We start from the raw sequence: 22,216 nt of genomic DNA, 5'->3' as shown, positions 1-22,216 counted from the left end.
GAGCGGAAGTCAGGAGCAGTGACGCGTGGAGTTATTGAGATGGGTCTCATCTCTTACATTAGTATTATCAACTTTATTATTATTAATGAAGAAAAAATTAAATATGAAGATGAGCGGAAGTCAGGAGCAGTGACGCGTGGAGTTATTGGGATGGGTCTAACCTCTTACATTACAATTGTAGTACTATCAGCAGTACAGAAGACGAGCTCAACCCTGCCATTGGAAGTCATACTATGGAGACAACAGTAAATAGATCAGCCTACATCAACTGTTATTATTGATTAACTTTCAAGTGAATAAACCAACTGTACTATATTGCTATATTGCTGTGTAGCGAGTCAGAGGCAGTAATGCATCGTAGCATTTCAGTAGTGTAGTACATTGAATAATATTTAGTTGACTTAAAATGTTGAGCATTCTATTGAAATTTACCGTAATTGATTTAAGCTTTATTTCTAAAAACTCAACATTCATTGTGGAACCAGTAAACGGAGTAGGATTATTAAAATTTTGGGTTTATGCACTCTGCCTATGAAGTTGAATAAATCTGGACCACGAGACCAGCTAAAATCCACAATTATTTTTTGGTTGGCACTCTAAATATCTTCATAATGAATGTTAACTCGTTCATATGTGGCATAGGCACTTTCTTCTAGACCAATATTTGATGCTTCTCTTTTAATCGTTCATTTGTAGAGCAGATTATTATCAGCGAAGTACTGTGTCTATTAGCTGCCTTTTTCCATTTGACATGAACACTGCCGAAAAATTGAGTTACGCTTTGCAATCACATGGTGGAATGCTAGCCCAACAAGATATATTTTAAAATTAATAGCATATAAATCAAGTCTTTACAATGATGGTTTGTCGAACTGTGGCTGTATTTAAATTTTTTTGGGTACTTCCCACGTTATTGTTGATGTACATAGGAAAGATCCATGAGCGTGACAAGCGCAACGTACGCACGCTTCGGGATCCCTTTTGCCTCACATCTCCCTCAACACTTCCCGTTTAAATGAACGCGTCCAGATCTTGAGATACCCTGCGTAAATTATAATTAAATGACCAAAGCGTCATTTCTTGAAACTTTTTTTATTCCACAATTCAAATACATCTAAAACTCGTTGAATTTTGTTGGGTATACGAGTTGTCCAAGACTTCACTACTAAGTGAAAGCCGTTCAGAAGTTGCATGCCAATAATGTGTTCATTATTCGCGTAAATATGATGCTGCTACCCGTCAGTATTGACCAAGCTTGATCAGCTTTCGCTTACCGTCTCTCTATACCCTGACTTGCAACAGTTGAGCATTTCGCGAGGCCTGCCAGACAGACAGAGAGAGACTGTGCGTATTTGCTCTACTGCCTCCTGGTTGCGAGGCTTCAGCGCATAGAAAGGATTAACGACGTGCCCGGTAGTTAGAATAAATCCATTAGTTAAGAGTTACAGTGTAATTGTTGGAGCAGAGTGTTGACTCAGAGCACTCTGGGCCTCCTTACATTACCTCGCAGTGTGCACAAGACCAGCTCATGTGTTGACTTTAGAAATGCGCCTCCTGTGAGCTCCCGCAAATTAGCCTTGCGTCAATACAGTCTTTCTTCTTTTCGCCTTCTGGTATTGTTTTTTTTATCTCCTTCCCTCACCTTCTTCCCTCTACTTTCATCCGTCCTCAACTTATACCTTCGTACATTCTTCTGCTTTTCGAACCCTTCGCTCCTTGCCTGATACTTGTTGTGTTTGACTGCTACTGATTTGCTGGAAATTTCGTGGCAAAAGTGCATAAAAATTAAGCGCACCGTGTATTCTTGAGATGATGGAGCTGGTCTCCTCAAAGCTTTAAGTTAAAGTATGATGAATTTACTTTGTATTTTCTTTGCTTTTAAGTTAAAGATTTATTAGATATGTAAGAAAGCAAATGATATAAAAAGAGCTACGTGATATTCAAATTATTTTTTGTACTTGATTATTTTATCGAAAAATTTCTTAGCACCCTTTTTTTTCCTAAATCCTAGTGATGTAAATTCAAATTCTATCAACACTCTGATTGTTTTCTCATCTTGCCTGCTTTAATTTTTTACGTTTATGGAGACAACATGTAACTAAATTTATTAGCATATCAATACAATAATAACTTTAACTCTTAATACAAGGCGAAATCAATATTTAAAATTGTCAATACTCATAAAACTTATATAGCGGTTTCGGCATTTTTTAGGTCGCAGACCTGTCGCCGATTCTTAACATTGCAGAACATTCACAGCTTGTTGCGGGCTCGAACTCGCAACTCCCTGCTTCAAATTTCTTTTGCTTAACCGCCCGGCCTCCTCGCCGATTCTGACTAGAAACTGGCGCACAGAGCTGGGATCGAACCCGCGCCTCTCTGCGCCAATCCCGGTACTCTGAACTTTAACCACTGGGCCACCCTGCCCTGTTTAGAAAGATTAATTTATAAACTTAGTTGGAAGTTCAATACTATTAGTGATCACTGCTTGTCTCTGTTGTTGCTTTTGTTTAGCCTACCGCGTCTGAATGCAATGCAAACTTTAACTGCAAACATCAGCTTCCGTCAAATAAATAAATATAAAATGCAGTACAATACTTCTCCTTTGTTTATTACTTGCTTCTAGGACAGCATAATTTAACAGAGACATGCAATGGTGTATAATGTGCCAGGGAAACATTATGTAATAAATGTCCCTGGCAAACGTCGCGGTACATAATGTTACTGTGACACGTCATGGTATATAATATTGTTGGCACTCGTCATGAAATAAAATGTCACTAAATACGGTTAACTTCATGGTATATTATGAAGCCTGTACGTAAAATTTACATAAATAATGTAAATTTATCACGTCATTTTACATAATACAATTTTGACTCATCACGGTGAATTCCCATTCGTCATATTGGCGTTAAAGCTTACGTAGGTTGGTCGGTAGAAGCTATTCTTTTAAAGCTTACGTAGGTTGGTCGGTAGAAGCTATTCTTTAAAGCTTACGTAGGTTGGTCGGTAGAAGCTATTCGCAGCGTGCGACTCCTCGCCTGTTCTCACGCACTCATTACCTCACGGCTTCGACGCTCTCCATCTCCACGTCTTTTGCCAGCTTCGTATCCTGTATACGCAGCAAGCATGAACGCCTCTGCGACTCAGACTTCATGCATTTTAATAAGGCTGAAAACTTTTTCATACAATTTTCTCATATCATTATGTTCGAGATTTTTGACAAGTTATTCCTGGAGTTATGGGTTATATGGAACTCACGTTGGACAGGTGTTAACTATCATTGATCCTCAATGCGACATCACGCGTAGTTCTTGAATGATACTATAAATAATTTATTACTCTTGTTTATTGTCATTTAGAATAGAAGTGTCGGCGCTGAAGAAATAGGCCCATGGCCTGTTGCCGATTCTTGAACTTTTCGTGACTTGATTCACAAGGGATCCGGCCTTTGGAACCCGATCTTTCCATAGCTGACGATTGATTCATTTGCCTTTTTGTTCAGAACATCGTAGTGTTGGAAAACTATGCTCTTTGCATATTTTACTAGTCGTATCTTGGTGAAATTCCCGATAGCGACTGATATTGTATTGATCAAACACCAAGTCTGGCCTCACTTCAAGAGGATTGGCAATCCATGAAGTCCTGAGCGACCATCCGAGCTTGGACCCTGCAAGGCTCAGCTACCGGTAATGTGGTCACCTCCGGAGTTACTTCGGCGAAGGGGAGACTGAAATCCTATATTGAGTTTCTTCGTTGACATGTAGATGCTTGGCATCAATTTATTGAAAACATGGAATCTAACATGAAAAAATTACTTTAATCGTGACGTTTTTTTCTCGAAACGGTTTAAATTCAGGTTTTTTCCACTGTGATTACTGAGAAAATTACTCAAGTTTATTTATTCTGATTCACAAATTTAAATGGTTCAGCCTTGTACTGGTAGTTACAGCCGTGATGATCGAGCTGTGTTGCGGCGCATCATGACCTGGGAGAGCCCAGCTTTATGGTGCACGAGCCTCGAATTAAATTTCTAATTGCAACGTTCATTTTATTATAGGCGGGCATTAATATGATTGAGCTGCCATGGGAGCTACGAACTTCTCGCTCGCTGGCCTATCACTCCAGATCATGTGTGATACCTTAACTCGGTCCCTTACGAAGCTCTGTGCGCTACGAATTTTGTTATTTTTCATAAATAAAGATACACGTGACTGTGTCATAAATTAGTCACTTGACCGTGGATACTGAATTAGAGAACTTGACTCGTTCTAAATTTGGATTTTATTACTGATTGTCCATGTTGCTCGTATTGTTGATGCACACTTCACGGCCGAACGTCTCTAACGGGCTACAGCAGACCTTATCGGGCAATACAGCAGACCTACAGCAGACCTTATCTGCACCTGCCGACGTCTATCATCCAATCGGCTACCTTTAGGACGCTGGTAATTTCAGTAATTATTTAGAATATACCTTCTTGTATTCAATTATTTATAAATTGTTCGACTGATAAAATGTTGGTCACTAGTATGAATGGGTTTAATATTATTTATGAATTACCACTATTCTATTAATTACCTCCCTATTGTTTATTTTAAATTGATATATTTAAGACATTATTCTGATTCTAAGCTATAGGCCTTGCCACGCACGGAACGGAGTGGCAACAGCCATTTGCTTGTTCTCCTATTTACTTACCCACGCGGTAATTCTCGGCTCTAAAACCCACGCTTCTGTTTAATCCATACATGTTGAATTTTTTTATTTAAGTATGCACGACTCGTGCACTTAACCAATGCAATTACCTTAATACAACTCTGGCTCCCACACTGGAGTTTAAGCTACGCCGAGCTTCAAATAACTCGCACTGTAATTTGCGGCACAAAAATCATAGGCAGGGCAAAGAAAGCACTGAGTGTAATCTGGGCACAGAGTTTAGGCCCTTCCTGACTCCGGGACCACACCCTCGTGATAGCAGCAACACCCCCTCTCCTGTCTCGCCCGCCGCCCCGCCCTTACTGATGATCTTTACGGCCTGCAATGCACTTATGTATCTCACACTATATACTTTTGTGTATTTTAGGTACTGGCGTTGTGGATGTATACTTTTTTATATGAATTCAAGTTTTTATGAATAAAGTTGCAGAAAATGTCATGAATTTTGATTGAAATGATTTTTATTATTGCCACGAAATATTTCATGAATTTTCATTGCATTTATTGTTATTATTACATTAGTAGTCGACTAAAATTAATAAATGTATATAAACATCTGTTGTTACTTCAAATTTTCTAGATATTTGCATTTGAATCCGTGCTATCGTTTTTGTGGATAGAGGTATACCCATGTTTGAATAAATACACGTATTAATTCAACCATGGGTATACCTACTTGTCAATTGTGCAAGCTCTTGCTTGAGCTTGCACAATTTTCAGTTTTCATTGCCGTTCTGTTCGTTTCCTGCGCTCGGACTAAAAGAATTGTCTCATATTTTTCATGTATGTGAAATTATACAATGTATTTATTTGCCTTGTATACTCATGTTGTATTATATTTTGTAAACTTATTCCTTGTGTGCACGGCGCACGCAACAAAACTAATTTTTTTTTATAATATTATTTATAATTGTAATGTCGTTGAATTTGTAATAAGCATGTTGTTTGGTAAGAAAATGTTTCCTATTTTTATTGAAGACATATTTTTATATTTTTAAAGCCTCATTTGAGTTTATTTATTGGTAGTTTTTTTAATATGAACCACAAGAACTGGTTGCATTGTCATCGCTTGTAGGCCTTAGGGTGCATTTACGAGTGTTGTATTATGCTCGGTAATGACCGCGCCGTACAGCCAGCGCTGATTGCTTGCTTGTACTCATTACTATGTAGTGCCATTACACTGTTAGAAAAAACGGTCCCACTGGCATTCTAGTGGCCGGCCGCCCCGTTAAAAATAAACTGTTTCGACGTTTTTAATAGTCGTTTTACGGATTTCTGGTGTTAAATCAGAATAAAAACGGCGACACGGTGTTCCTTTTCACGTGCCGACCGGCCACTGAAACGCCGGTAATACCGTTAACGGTCATTTTTCTAACAGTGTAGCGGGATTTGATCTTCCTGCAACCTGTGTCTTGAGGCATGAATTTTTTATAGTATTCGATACTTTATCTATGTAGAATTAGTTGTACAAAAACGAAGAGTTCGTTTATCCGCCAACATTAGTTTTATTCTCTTAGAGGCAAAGTCTAAGCAAATTAACGTAATTTGTGCAAGATATCAGCTCTCGTCGTCATTTAACCTGATTATTTACCTATTATTTAGTACATATTTTATTATCGATTACTTTTTTATGCTTATTTGCCATAACTGTAAGGTTTTTGGTGTTTCTCTTACCTTTACCTGCCATGTAACTGCCCCGCTGGCCGCTGGGTACTTACCTGTGCCTGCATCAATTGCCTCGAACGGCCATTAATGAGTTAATGTTCAGCGACTACAAGATTTATTTCGCAGTCATATGGCCGTCATAATTGTTAAGTGGTTCTTAAGCTAGCGGCACACGGAACTTTATTTATTCATCTTTCTTTTACTCAAAGAACTTTATTTTTGTCCGCGCTGTACATTATTTCTTCATCTCACCAGCGCGCTTTACTGCGGTGCAAGTTGGCGCGAGGTTCGAGTTCAGCTTTCTTCGTGCCGTTGTTCCTCGGCCAGTTTTACCGGCACAGATAGCGATCGTGAGGCACACAAACGAATTAGGTGCGTTAGTGTCATCTTGATGGCTGTGACAAGGGCGTGACGATATCTCTTTTAAACCCCCGAACCTGATCGCGGAAACGCTTCGTGAAGCTCTTGATCCTGATACCGCTGCGTCATCGCAGTGTTCACCTCTTGAAAAGTTAATCCTTCGCTGCTTCCGTTATTTGGCTAATATTCCGTTACGTCGAGAGGCAAATCTTATTTAAACAATAATGTCCGTACACAAAATTTTCTTTGTCCAAGAATGAAATGGATAAATGAAAAATTTCCTCTATTTTATGAGTCATTCGGAACTTAGCTACGCATTTTGTGTTCCTGATATTCTGTTTTTATTGGCAAAAATACATCTGTAGCACGTCCTAAATCGTTATTATTGAGAAAATGTTTCATGAGTGAACGCGAAATTTCTTATTTCTCGTATATATTCCATGTATCCCGTAACAATGTTGTTGTATTTATTCTCATGTGTTACACGATTACAAACGATGAATAGTTTATATCTTAAAATGTATTAAACAATAGTATTTCTTCTGTTTGCAGGCTTGTGCCCCGCGCTACCAATGGTTCACAGAGTCCCTGAAGAAGAGGGAGCCCGTGGGCACATGCTACGTGGCACGTAATGATCTCAAAGACTTCCAGGAGTACTCACCCTGCCGAACACGTGAGTCCTATGCAGTGCCCACGCTGCTGAATTATTAATGTTATTCCTTTAAATAGAGAGTATCGTTAATAGATAATGTACTTACAAGTAATTACTGTTCACCCTGCCGAACACGTGAGTCCTATGCAGTGCCCACGCTGCCGAATTATTTTTATACTTTTAAATAGAGAATTTCGTTAATGGATAATGTACTTACAAGTAATAACTGTTCACCCTGCCGAACACGTGAGTCCCATGCAGTACCCACGCTGCCGTATTAATGTTATGCCTTTAAGTAGAGAATTTCGTTAATAGATAATGTACTTACAAGTAATTACTTTGCACGCGATAATCTTTGTCTTACGCGACGGGCATAGTCGATTGCTGTGCCCACGCTGCCGAAGTATTGCTATGCCTTTAAGTAGAGAATTTCGTTAAATAGATAATATACTTACAAGTAATTACTGTGCACGCGATAATCTTTTTCTCACGCGACTAGTATTGTCGAGCGAATTATTAACTTAGTGATAATAAGTGTATTATTTAGCAGCATCTGTCAACCCACTCTGCAGTCGTAACTCAGGATAGTGCTTTTTAGACCACGAATCACTCAGGAGCGAATTTTACTTATACCTATACTTCAAATTCTTTATGGCATTTTACTATCTATATCTTTTTCCTAGGACGAAAAAAGCCTGTAATTAAAGCCCTGGACTATGCCATACCAAGTTATCAGCCATTCTTATAATGTGATAATTGAAACAAAGTTTTGTAAAAAATACACATTACATTTGGACGCCTCACCCTCAAGCTGCTCGTCTCGTCAGGGTCCACGATTTTTGCCATGCATAAAAATGCACGTGTCGTAAAAATATAAAAAATCAATAGTATTTGACCGTATGTTGTCGAGTAAAATCTTCAAGTAAATTGATACAGAGTTCGATAATTCATCTTCTCTTGGTTCGGTAACATTTCGGTGCGTGACTGTACTCCTCTTGAGGGAGAACTTAGGTGTTATCTTAGCTCACTCTTACAGGGGCGGGTGCGTTCGAGTGCTCTTGTCTTGGTCGTCGACACATTTTGTACGGCTCGAAAACCGCCTTATCTGCTGGGCGGCGGCTTTGAGGCCTCATATTGTCTTTCATCTCAGCAAATTGAGCTTTCTTTCTCTCTGTTCTGCCGGCAACTTGGCAGCGAGGTGAGCGTCGAGAAGATGCGAGATGATCGTCTAGGTTGCATCTCTCAGCCGCATGCTAAGCATCGCTTTCTCACGGAATAATCGATTGCATTGTTTAGTACAGCGCCATGACAGCGGCTGTACTATTGCTCGTAATCTGTACGTACAAAAAAACATTCTGTTTAATGATCAGTAATACGTACATTTTGATCTCTTAAATTCTATAAATCGAAGATACTTGAAGATGAAAAAAATAAATAATACGTACAATTTGATCTCTTAAACTCCATTGATCGAAGGTACTTGAAGATGAAAAAAAAATAATAATGATCAATAATACGTACAATTTGATCTCTTGAACTCAATTAATCGAAGATACTTGAAGTTGAAAAAAAAGATCAATAATACGTACATTTTGATTTCTTAGACTCTATTAATCGAAGATACTTGAAGATGAAAAAAATTCTGCTGTTTTTTTTTTTAAAGTTACTGTGAAAATCCAACAAACTGATAGAGTAGAGGAATCGACTTCTCTCCAATTTATCGCTATCAACGTGTAATTTTGGACTTTTGAAGCTAATGAGTTGTATTATTTAATTAGATATGAAAAAATCAGGTTATAAATAGATTTATCGAATTAACTCGGTTATACTACAGGGCCCATACATTCAAAAAAAGTTAAGAGATCGTAAGTTCATCAGCCAATCATTGACGGCCTTTCAAGCAAAATCCACCAATCATAGGCAAGAAAATAGAGCGCAAGTATTTACGTTCATTTAGCGAATTTTGAAAGTAAGGCCCCAGGAAAAAATCAGCCAGTGGAAGCTGCAAAAGTGCGTAGGGGTTCAGATGAGTTACAGTGGCCTTGTAAGTTCGTAATTCACGTCTATGTATACGAGGATTTGACGCTTTCAAGATGGTTTAATTGATGCGATGTAGTATTTTTTAAGGGACTACTTTCTTTCTTTCATATTATTATTCTGCCGTGCTAAAGAATCTTTAATTATATTTTCATAGGTTTATTATCCGTTCGAAAAAAGTGTAATTTCGATCATGGTATTAGAAAGTAAAATTGTATTTAAATTTAAAAGTAATGGTAATAAAGTCATTTTCATGTAAGCCGTGAAGATGTGGAATTAAATATATTCAGATTAGTGTTCATTGTCAATAAAATTAATTATCTTGAGACTAGTGAAAGTTAATAATTGAGAACGGGTTACAAGTAAGTGACTGCAGTGCAAAGGAACCCTAATAGCGGGGGCTGGACAGATGTGAGGTGTCCCAAGGACGTCATGCACCCTCCTGCTGCAGGCCTGACAGTGTAGGTGTTGCTTGCTTGCTGCTGCGCCCTTGATACGTGCATGTAGGATTGTAGGAGTCACCGTAGTGACACTCCATGCGTGCATTGTAGGTGTCACCGTAGTGACACTCCATGCCTGCATTGTAGGAGTCACCGTAGTGACACTCCATGCCTGCATTGTAGGAGCCACCGTATAGTGACACTCCATGCGTGCATTGTAGGTGTCACCGTAGAGACACTCCATGCATACATGTTTGCCTTCTGTGGGCATGATTGGGGTTGCACAAGTACTCTTTTCTGCTCTGTCACCGCCTGATTCGAATGCTTGCGCACGTGATGTGGCACTTAAGACACGTTTGACCCTCGGTTACCTTAGTAGAGTTGTAGTTTATCGAGTTTTCGTCGTTTGGAATGAGCCATCATGTTGTCGGTGACTGTCAAAAAACACACACACCTTTATCGAAAGGGTTTCGGACGACCAAGTATTCTTCAATTTGCGTTTTCTGTTATTTGGGGTATGCTGGATTTGACTAAATTAACGTAATTATTTAGTAATTTGTGAGAACACACACACCTTTATCGAAAGGGTTTCGGACCAAGAAATATACAATTTGCATTTTTGTTATTTGGGGTATGCTTGTTTTGACTAAATTAACGAAGTCGCGTAGGTTAATTTGTGAGATAATGTACGCTAAAGTGCTTGTAATACTCGTGATGGTGAGGCTTCCTTGAGATATAGAGAATAATTGACTGCAGCATATACAGTACAAGGCAAGTTTCATTCTTTCATATTTTACCCTTACTATAATGTTATTCTGAACCTCTACGTCTGAAGTAAGTACAGTGGCATGCATTCACCAGTCAGCATGACGAGTTTCCTGCAGTGCGGGGGCTGGAATGCAAATACTGACGTATCCAGGCAAGGGCGATTTCTTTTTATCTCGCAAGTGTGAACATTGGGTTGTTTGTCTAGACTTTGTATGGCGTTGGCGTCAGCGATCATTATTTTTTATTAGATATGTAAAAGCAAAATTTCGTGCATTAGTGATTGGTTGACGCTCGAAATTGTGCAATGTGCTCGTTATTCTATAATGTTCCTTGATTAAGAAAATTAATTAGTTACATAATTGATATTTCCTTGGCTCAAGAAAACAAGGGATTACCGTCATGGAAGTGAACAGCGGTGAGAGGAAGCTCCATTAAGAAAACATCATTATGATGTAGCTTTTATTTGGTGAAGTATTTTTGTGTTCGTCCATTATGCATTTAATTTAAATATCGGATTAGTATAGCACTTCCCCTCAGGGTGGACTTCTGACGCGTGTCTGTGCTCGTCAGAAGTCCTATGGGATTTCGCACTCCTAGCGGGATTGTTCCTTAGCGCCCCACCGTTGAGCTCGCGGTGTCTGACTGCAGATCTCAGTTGTAGGGTTAAGTTATTACGTATATAGGTAGGATTCCTTACATTTCCCTTCTCTGTCTCTCTCGTGCGGGCGGCCGACGTCCCGTGTAAGCGACCTCTCGTTCGAGTGTCTTAGTTTCTGTTGCTTTTCACCTGTCCCTCCTTGTCACTTCGTCTCTTTGTCAATTGTATCCTCTATAACAGCAGAGTTTGCAGAAGGCATGCTGCACGGTCTGATGTTAGAACAGTTCTTTTAAGTTTATCATAAGTGTCATATAACTAAGCTTCTCCCAGTGTTCCTGGAAAACGAAGATTCAATCCTTGACATATCACAGAATCTGCTGTGATATTGAAAGCCAGAGCCACAATTTTTTAGCCTAAGTCACGCGTTCTTAAACTCTAGACCAAACTCGCGTATTCTTAGTTTTTAGCTAAAGATACGCGCTCTCACGTTTTTTTTTTTGAGAATGCATTCCCTTTTTACGTGTTTATTCTCTTAAATCTACAGAATCGTCAGTTTTTTTTTCTAGCTGGAGTCAAGCGTTCTTATGTTTCAGCTGAAATCTCTTGCTCCTCTGTTATAGGCAGAAGTCAGAAATTATTCTGCTTTAGCTAAGGTAAAATTCGTTTTTTTTTGCTAAAGTTACGAATTAATATGTTATAACTCAAGTCACTCGTCCTAATGTTTTATCTAAAGTCACGTCAACTTCAGTAAAAAGATACCTAATCGTAAATAAATACCTAATCGTCCCTCTAGCGGAGGTCACGGTTTGTGTCGCAGAGCTTCACCTGTGCGTCCCTGGCGCTCTCTGCGCGCGAGCGACGTGGTCTTCATCTTCACAAACGGCGCCTTTATGCGCCTTTATGCGCGTCAAATGCGCTCTAATTTCACACTTCCGCCAGTGGGGCTGCGCCTAACTCAAGGCGCTGCGTTTCATTAGCGCTGAGTTTTCATTATGACTCGTTTTTTCAACTGTGCTTTTCTTGATAAATTGCTGCAATGGCATGACTAGGTTTTCGAATTCAAAAATAACAACGTTAGTACACAATGAACAATTTGAAAGTCGACTACATAAAAGCCTGGTTTAGCGAAGTAAAATCGAAATAGTTATTGATAAATCTAAATTATTATCAGCGAAACCTTCCTTCAATTTCGATCTTTCTGTTCGCAAACATGGATTTGATTTATTCACTTGCATTCTATGTCAAGCTGCTTCAGAACACTGCCTTCCTTAATTATAATAACTCATGAACATCTTATATATGCGTGCAAACCTTAAATTTTTATTACACGTGGACGATAAAGCTAGTATAGTATCTTCGGCATTGAAGAATATTGAAGAATAGGCCTGGATAGGCCTGTCGCCGATTCTTGTACTTTTCTTGGCTAGACTGGCCTTTTGATCAAATCTTTTCAACGGACGGTAGATTTAAAATCGCTTCTAGATTTCAGTTGTTCCGTAGGATACGAGGCATTTTAAGACTAAGCATATGCTCCGTGCGTGCAAACCTTTAAATTTTGATTACTCATGGAAGAGAAAGCTTTGTTCCCAGTATATGTTGACAGTAAAATGTTAGAATTAGGTTAAATTAGACTCTAATATCCAAACCTGTTTTATGGTTTCAACAGACCGGAGCCTCTCTGCGTTAAGTGCTAATAGTGCGTTGTGTTCGATGAAGAACAAGCTATGTTCTGAATGAATTGCAGCAGCAGAACGCCTCGAAAGCAGTCACCCATTCAATCCCGCCCCATATAAGGAAGGTGGCCCTCATGTCCAGACCTGAGACGAGATCCTGAAAATAATTGCTATTATAGCTTCGTTACATATGCCGTCAGTTTTATAAATAATCCCGCCAATCGCTGATGAGATTTTATATTTAAGGACTAGTTGGATTGCTTAAGGTATTTATTTTCACATAAAGCTCTAAAAATTAATAGTTTTTCTTACACATTGGTTTCAGTTCTATTGGTGTCAGTTCAGTTCTATGCAAAGTTCTATGCAAAGGCACGAAAAGAAAAAGAATCGGCGACAGGCCACATCAGGCCTACACTTCAGCGCCGAGATCACTATGTTATGTTATGTTAAGAGTTCGTTCTCGTTTAGTTACTCGATTCCCGTATGTTCGGCCACTCTAGGTTTGTGTCGGAAGTAGGATCATTGATCCCATCTGAGCCGTGACTTCGTTTCTTTGTTCTAGAAATTTAAAAGCAACTTGACTTGAAATATATAGAATTTAACATAAAATCATGTATATCCACAAAATTTTTCCATATTGTCTTGAATTTGTGTTTACATTGGGATCGAATTTATCAATCAAATTTAATTACGCACCGAAAAAAACGTTCCGGCAGCAATTAAGTTTATCTAAACACAATGCCGGGCAAAAAATGTTTTAAACTGTCTTCTCAAATGATGATTGCGCACAACAGAAAATAGGATTTATAAGTCATGACCACGCGTTGATTGAAGAAAAAGAAACTGCTTGTTGGAGACAATATCACGCTCAGTGATCACGAGGCTGCACGACGTCTCGCTACAGCAATGCCCTGATTGATGGTTCGCTTGAGATGAACTCTTGTCTGTCAGCGGCCGCGCTCCTTGCGCAACAAACGATACACTGACCGCTGAGTTGTTATAGCTGCTGCCGCGCCAAAAAATTACATGTGAATAAAATTATATTAACGTATTTGACCGAGTTGTTATAGCAGCTGCCTCGCCAAAAAATTACATGTGAATAAAATTATATTAACGTATTCGACCGAGTTGTTATCAGCTGCCGCGCAATACAATGCATATGAATAAAATTATATTAGCGTGTTCGACGTATAAATATAACGATGTGGCTCCTGTTTTATTAACACCTAACAATCGTTTCTGAAATAAATTAGCTGCTTTAGTGAGCTTAATATGTAAATAATGCATTGCATGATCTCATTTTGCAAAATAATTTCCCTGTATTTCTTGGTATTATGCTGGTCGCAATGGTTGAACAAATGTAGAAAAGACAAACAGAAACGGTTTTCATCGTCGGAGTAGTTATTTTCTGATCAAATGATACCTTTATTTTGACTTCTTTGTTGATATGTAATTGAAGCTTCACTTCTATACGAGTAGAGGAAACGACATTAAATTGGACAATGAGTGCCTGCGACATATACGGTATTGCAATCGCTTCAAGAATCTGTCCCCAGCTGTCCATTCCTCCATCTGTGTTGCAAGGTGGCCAGCTGGCTGCTGCCGTATCGTTGAGTATACATAGAAGAGCCAGTAGCTACTGGCCCGAGGACGCCTGTTTCTTAAATATTTTCTAAACAATATATACTTCAAGGATTACAATCGATTAGAGATCGTAAGTTCATCAGCCAATCATTGACGGCCTTTCAAGCCAAATCCACCAATCATAGACAAGAAAATAGAACGTTAGTACTTACGTTCACTTAGCGAGTTTTGAAAGTATGGCCCCATGACCACAGTTAATCTATTCAGTTCGATCATATGACAGTTATGGACGAGTTTATTCTCTGTGTGGCATTAGATATTGAGGATTTGCCTCTGCTAGCCCGGTCCAAGAACCATGTAGTTCCCTCGCTAGCCTCGCTTCCGGACTGGACTCTTGGGTCTGATATACGCACGCAAAGAATAGGAGCGTTTATGGGAGGCTTTTGGTGCCCCGAGTGTTTTCAGTGAAAGCCTTCGAACATTTGGGCAACGTTCGCTTTGAGCCCACATTTGCAACCCGAGACCCGCATATTGCCTGTGAGCTGGCGTTTCTGAGCAACACGGCGGCCGATGCCATATTGCTTCTACAAGCACATTACGGCTCTCGGGCTGCGATCACGGGCAACCGTTTGACGCTCGTTCATGTCGCTGGTTTGTTTCTGTACACATACTTTGGTGATCCTTGTGTGAAGGTCCTGAGATTCTTCGTGTTGGGCATTGAGATGCTCATTGGTTGAGATTCATTAGACTCTTATAACTTGAGACTGACGGCGATGTCCGATAATTTTTTAAATTTTTTAGTACGTTTGTTCCTATATTTTTGTCAAGTTGTGTATTGTGAGAAAATCGAATATTCTTATGCGAGAGTTTAGTATAGTACGGCACTGCGTCTTTATTAATCGCCTGCCTTAAATCTTAACTACATTAGAAAAATATAACTTCTTTCTTTCTAGATCGATAATATACTTTGTACCGTCATTCATACTTTCATTGCTAATACATGGTGTCCGTAAAGCCTAGACACATAGTAAAGTGAAATATTTTTCAGAATAGTATTAAAAATTATTAATATATAATTTCTTCATCCACAGATCAATTATGGCTTTGCCAAAAGAATAATGGCGCTCATATTGAAGATGTTATTTGAATAAAATAAATAGTGAAAATAAAACTTATTTCTAATTATTTACCAAAAATATTCAACTATCTTATGTGTTCAGACTTTATGGACACCCTGTATTGTTTAAAAGAAACACAAAAACTTAGCTCTACAACCGGACAAATCATTCTTTTCGAATTTGTTGCATTTTTTGAGTGGCACACAAAATTGCAAGTGAGCCGTGATTTTAATTTTGCAGTGTTGGCTAATTCGAGAGCATTGCATCGTAATTGGTAGTGCAAACGTATTTTTATTGTCTATAACTTTGCAACCCTGATTCCGAATTCGGACCTTAACATTCATGATTTTCTGTGCAATCGTTTGAGCTTCATATGCGTTTAAGCATGCCAATAAAACGGCATCGCTTATGTGGCTTGGATTTTTTCCTTGTTAAATGTTTTTCTAATGTGACACAGAACCTAATATTATTTTATATGTTTTCCGGCCCACCTTTTTGGGATTAAATTCTCTCTCCCTGGCCATGCTTTCAAATTTGAATAGTTTTATAACCAGCATCCACGTTGTCGTGCACCTTGATTGCGTCATTTCTATATATGCTACTCTAGTACCTTTCAAATTGATCAGATAACACAATATATGTGCAAATAATATGGCCCTAACACCCTTAATTTAGGTTTTCCTGGAGAGATAACGAGAGCTCTTATCGCTTAGGGTGAATGCAATGTTATCTTGCTTATCAGCACGAGCGCCCGACGTTGTGTAGCCTGTCGCTCTAACCCAGCCCATGTTGTTCCTGATCTCTCTTGGTCATCAGATATTATCGATAATTCACCAAATGAAAGGTAGTAAGTCAAAGCCGTATGTGTTTGGCTGGTATCTATCAGGCATAACTGACTTCAGCTAGCCTTCAGTCAGCGCCAGTGGATATTGTGCAGACCGTTAACTGCCATTAAACTGATATTCGCGAAGCGGGCGTATAATGAGGCGTCGTATCAGAATTTTCGGCCGATTTTTCGATGTCTTGCATGACAGCGACAACGACTGCATTATGGCTGCGGTGGGAGTGAGCAAACGAACTGCAAACTAAATTTCGTCGATCACACTAGGAAAATGGAACTGGTTCCTCTACAATGAGACTTGGTAATCCTTGGTTGTACCCGTAATGTCGTAACCCTCTACCGCCCTATGTCACTCACCGGGAAGATAACTTTCAGATTTAATTATACGTAAACTATTGAGTGTAGCAACCGGAAGAAGTTTGCACGTGACAGAGAACAATTTAAAGTTATCGCGTACGTGGCGGCAACCATCAGTGCAAGTCATTTGAGCTCACTAGAACGTATCGTCTTTGGGAAGAAGGCTTGTGACAATATTGCTCCGGTAACTCATGTCAGGCGTTATAGAGGGTTAAGTAAAATCCAATAAACCATGTGATTATTCAGCACTGACAGATACGGCGTTTGTATGCATGTCACGTCATTAGAAACAAACTTTATACTAAAATCATCTGCAGAATATTATTTTGACCTCGAGCTACTCTTAAAGAGTTTCATTTACTAAGAGCGGATCTTTTCAGTCTTCGACTTCTCCGTTCGTGCGACACTAAAGAAACTTGGAGCGAAGAGAACTGGTTTGCGGTAATTAGCCACAGCTATGACCCTCTGTGGAGTTGGTTATATAGCCTTCCCAAGCGGACTCGTAAGTAAAACTTAAGAGAATGGAGACATAAATATCTCTTTTCTTACTATCCAAATTTCTTTTGCTGAGAGAATAACATGGGATGGAGGAGAAATGCAAATTGCTTTTTTTAGTTGCCGGCTGCCGTCGGTCTCACGACCGTGTACATGTTGTGCCGTGTTGCTGCTGCATGTGTGTGGGGGCACCTATACGACGTCGTGATAGTGGATGAAATTATTGCCATCACTAATATTGATGGATTACCATGCAGCGAAACTGAGAGCCAGCCCAGCGATTTGGTATTTATGATGTCAAGTCGACGTGCCGGCCTCCATTCTCCTGTTAGAAACCTCGACACGCATTGCAATGGACTGTGCAAGGAATGCTCCTGATAATTTCGGATGTTATTTTCTTTTGAATTGTATTTGATATTTTAACAAGCTATGGAGACATTCATTTGTAATGCTTTACTGCTGATCCCGAAATAAGTTCAAAACTTTTTAGTTTCATACCGTGTTGAATGTTTCAACATGGTGTGAAGTCTTGCATTTCACGGATAAAAGTTCACAAAAAAGTTCTGGCGCTCGTTTCTACATGGGATTTGTTGTAATTATTACAAATTCGCTAAATTCCTCTTCAAAAGGAACTACATCGCCAAATTTGCAATTTGAGAAATTCGATCAGTGTTAGTATCATTGCCAGAAGTGACAGTGGAGTGCCTTGTTTATATAAAGTATTCAATTTATTTATACAAGGCAAAATTTTGTTTTCTTCGAAGTACTCTTACTATTACTTGAATAGAAATGTTAAAAATAATGATCATGGTATGTGGCGATTATTGTCGCTTTATTTAAGCAAAATAGTTATTTCTCCTGACATTTTATTTTATAAATATTCATCATCAAATTATTATATCATGTGTTGTCTATTTAAGTAAATATAAATGTATGTGCAGAAACAGTAAAACTCTACGGAAATTTCACTTCCGAGTCGCACTTTATATATTAATTGCGTATAGACATTGATGTGCGTACTTGAAATTTATCTAACTTTCTTTCACGAAAAATTATTATTTTTTTATTTTTTTATTTTTTAATTCGTGAACCAGCTTTTCGTCCTCGGTATTCTCATTTTACTTTGATCGTCTCATTTACATAATTTCAGTCTCTATTTCGCTATTCCTGAATTTATAAAAATCTTGCTGCACATAGTAACTTCAGTAACCACGCAAATAATTTGCACAGGTTACCCCCATATTCTACACATGGCATTACAGTGTTATACATAACACCGTCCACCTGCCCTCGCTATATATGCATTCACTCAATTACAGCGCCAGTCCTAAACTTTCACCCAATTAGACCCCGCACTCACCGCTCCCTCTGATCATCCTTCTTATATGCGAGGCTCGTAACATTTTTTCATGTTTCCGATAATAGCCTGGCGTCGTCAACTCCGAACGAGGTTACCGCCTCCCATAAAGGCGCTCTAATATCTCATTAAGAATAAATACTTTCCAGGATCGGTTCAACCAAGAATGTCTTGGCCGTTCTCGTTGTCCTTTTATAGTCTTCAGTCTTGCAGACTATTAAACGGCACTTATGTCGTCACCAAAAAGTTGTGAAGCTTTTTGAGGTCTGCCTTAATTGGTGTTTAATCATCAGTTTACTCAAAAATGCATTGTTATTAGCGGGTAATTTGTGAGAGATACGAGTTCTTAAGCTGGTTCGCGGTGATCTTCTTCGCTGTGGCTATTCTGGTGATCTTGGCTAAATAGCATCTCAAGTGGTCGCTTTTTTATTTACCTTTCTAACGGTTTTATTTCGTTCAAAAATGCGTATATATCATTCAAACGACTGTAACGGCAGGCTTAGAGACTTATTTTGTTCTGCGTTAAATTTTGTTTTATCTAAGATCATCCTTTGTCTCTCCGATATTATTATAACTGAATTTATTAAAAAAAATATATTTATCATATTTTTAATGGTTCACTACTATAAACACAATCACTGCAAAATGTCCAGTAATTCACATTTTTGCAGCACCAATTTGTTTCAAAACCACTATAAAACAAAGGCAGTTTGATATGCCGCAGGACTAAGCAACAGTTTATGCCGCACTCGATGTACCAAATGAGCTCAAGGCGCCTACCGCACTTTGCACGGTCATAGACCATAAATTAGGTACGATCGCAGTGATCTGACATTGTGCAGAGGTTCTTCATTAATAGCCTCCTAGAATGAAGACATCGAGGCGCAGCAAACGAAGAAATATTGCCACGCGACAACAGGCATTAGCTGGCCTCGTCCAGTCGCTTTTTAATTTCGAACATCTTTCACTGGAAGCTTGCGGTACCGAGCAGTGATCTGGGGCCATACTTTCAAAATTCGCTAAGTGAACGTAAGTACTTACGCTCTATTTTCTTGTCTATGATTGGTGGATTTTGCTTGAAAAGCCGTCAATGACTGGCTGATGAACTTACGATCTCTTAACTTTTTTTGAAAGTATGGGCCCAGAAGCTGGGGAGGCGATTGAGTTACGGCAACTGTAACGACGTCCGCGATAATTAATATGAACTGCGACTTACATACATTACTGTGGAATTTTTGGGCTTGCAAGCAAGTCACTTTGATGTTTTTCTTATATTCTCATGAACTTTGAGCACATCTTGATGGTGTTTGCAGAGTGAAACCCGCATAGTTTTGTTTTGATCATTTGCGTGAGAGAAAAAAAACAAAAACATTTTATTATTTATTTCCAGATCGCAATACAATTAATGACATTGAAAATCGCTTCAAACTGAGTTTTTAATTCGTCTAAATTAGTTTATCCTTAAAATGAGATTTTTATAAATAGATTCATGATTATAAATTTTCGTTCGCCATGTAGAAAACGCCGACATTACACTTTATTTAAAAAATTTAACAACTGCGAAAGCAAGAATCCCCTTCGTTGAATTTGTCTTCATTCCTGTTCAAGTATCTGCAACTGGCCAGATGCAATCATTTTTAGTGATAGCCTCTTGACTTTTTGTGATCATCTTCAAGTTTATGTTCACCCTTCCTTTTTTTCTTAGGCTTTTTCTAGATGTTCTCATCACTATCATCTGATGCGTCTTCTTCTTCTTCAGTTTTCTTTTTTTTCTTCTTATTTTTTGTTTCCACCATTTGAACCGCCTCGGTTTCTTGCACTTCTTACTTCTTCAATCGTTTTTCCATTTGCATTGGCTCGGGTTGTTGCACTCCTTGCTTCTTCAATCTTCGCTTCTCTTTGAATTTGGCTATCGTTTTTCGGCACGAATCAACAACCTGCTTCGGTCCGTACAGCTTGGGCATTTTATCGGGAAGCTCTTGAACAAGATACGCTCCAACGTATCCTCCTATGCCGAAAAATAGGATTTCCATGAACATTTCGAATTTCCTCCTTAGGGGCTTCTGGAATTTTTTCACAAGGAACGGTTCTTTCGTCACGTCTGCAATTCACTCAATGGATTTAAATTTTCACTTTGATGCCACAGTTTTGGAGTTTCAATTATCGTTCGGAGCGCAGCCCAAGTTTTGAGATTTCGCTGCATCTTTGCGCTATTTATATGCGCGTCGTGTGCTAAATGTATCTTTGATACGTAGAAGTATATTTTCGTTGAAAACTGTGATATTTTGATTTTGTATTCTATTTACTCGCTTGTGACACTTGGTTTTTGTTGGCATAAATTAACAATACCGTAGTCAATTTGGTGTCGCTTGTAAAAATTTACAGGCACTTGTAGTCTGAAAATTTCAAAGCTATTTAATTTTGGTGTTTTAGAGAAGTTACTGTGTAATGTAATTTAACTTATCTATCTAATAAAAGACTACGGCATCATCATTAATTCCTGTATTCCCCGCTGACCACTTAAGAACTGCCTGCCTCCATCCCTCTTCTCCAGACTCCGAGTTCTCCGTACAATGCGGACAAGAAAACTGTAGATGGCATTTTAATAGGCATTTGATAGCCTTTCTCCTGACCAGCTGGTCAGTTTGGTAGCTTCATTGCTACTCTTATTTCTATTCTTCTATACTGCTGTTACTGCTATGTACATACTATTACGGTAACTCATGTTGTCACTTATGAGAAGCTGATATTGGGGGTATTATTAATGAATTTCTGCTCGTTATTACGTAAATAACTTTATTTTTCGGTTTGTCAGCTTGATTCTAAAGTGTCTTCAGAGAAGTTGCACAATGTTACTAAAATAAAGAAACCGTCATGTTGCTGCAACGATATGTTACTGTCATATCGTTGCAGTAATAGTTCATTGGGTTGAACTTGATGTATACTATGGTTTATTGTGTAAACTACTAAATTTGGTCATTGAAATAGATTTCAAACGTTGAGAAAATTAGTGAATATTTGGTGGAGTTCATTTGGGAACGTAGACTGTTAAATTCTGCACCTGTTTGATGTTGCGATAATGAGTACCTACGCATATTTTACAACACTTAGTTTAAGTCAACGAATTGTTCAGCTTCGGAAGTAAAAACCCTTAAGAACAAACAAGAACAGAAATTGAGCTAAGATAAAGGTTGATAGCACGATTCATGCTATCTCGTCATGTCCCTGCTTGAGCGGCACTGCGCATGCGCGGGCGTACTCTGCGCTGACGCTGCGCCGGCGGTCGGCCGTGCCGGGGCATATGTTTAGCTCGCCTCTCTCGACGACGTAGGCGATGCCTTCGTTGTTCAGCAACGGTGATCTTCGATTATCAGTGATTTGTTCGCTAAAAATGGTGGATATATTTTGGACCTTTTTTATAAATTAATGTTATTGAATAAGTCGAATTGTCTGTAAAATATTGCCACAAACAATCACAAATGAGGTTGCAAATATTTTCAAGATTTGGCATTACATGATGCAATATATTCATCTTTTCGAACATTCTGG

At 38.8% G+C, this 22,216-nt stretch overlaps 1 protein-coding gene across 1 annotated transcript in view; it reads left to right on the top strand.

Moving 5' to 3' along the window:
• Window positions 1–7,299: 7,299 nt before the first annotated feature.
• LOC108683028 (integrin alpha-PS2) overlaps window positions 7,300–22,216 on the top strand; it is a gene marked incomplete at its 5' end in the record, with an annotated part of 69,474 nt that continues 54,557 nt past the window's right edge. The window contains one exon of the mRNA XM_047884648.1: window positions 7,300–7,420. Within this exon, the coding sequence (XP_047740604.1) occupies window positions 7,300–7,420 (121 nt within the window). The remainder of the gene's footprint in view (window positions 7,421–22,216) is intronic.

This window comes from Hyalella azteca, unplaced genomic scaffold (assembly GCF_000764305.2).
Source record: "Hyalella azteca isolate HAZT.00-mixed unplaced genomic scaffold, Hazt_2.0.2 contig15791, whole genome shotgun sequence".
Classification (NCBI taxonomy): domain Eukaryota; kingdom Metazoa; phylum Arthropoda; class Malacostraca; order Amphipoda; family Hyalellidae; genus Hyalella; species Hyalella azteca.
This window is presented reverse-complemented; position numbering and strand designations above follow the sequence as displayed.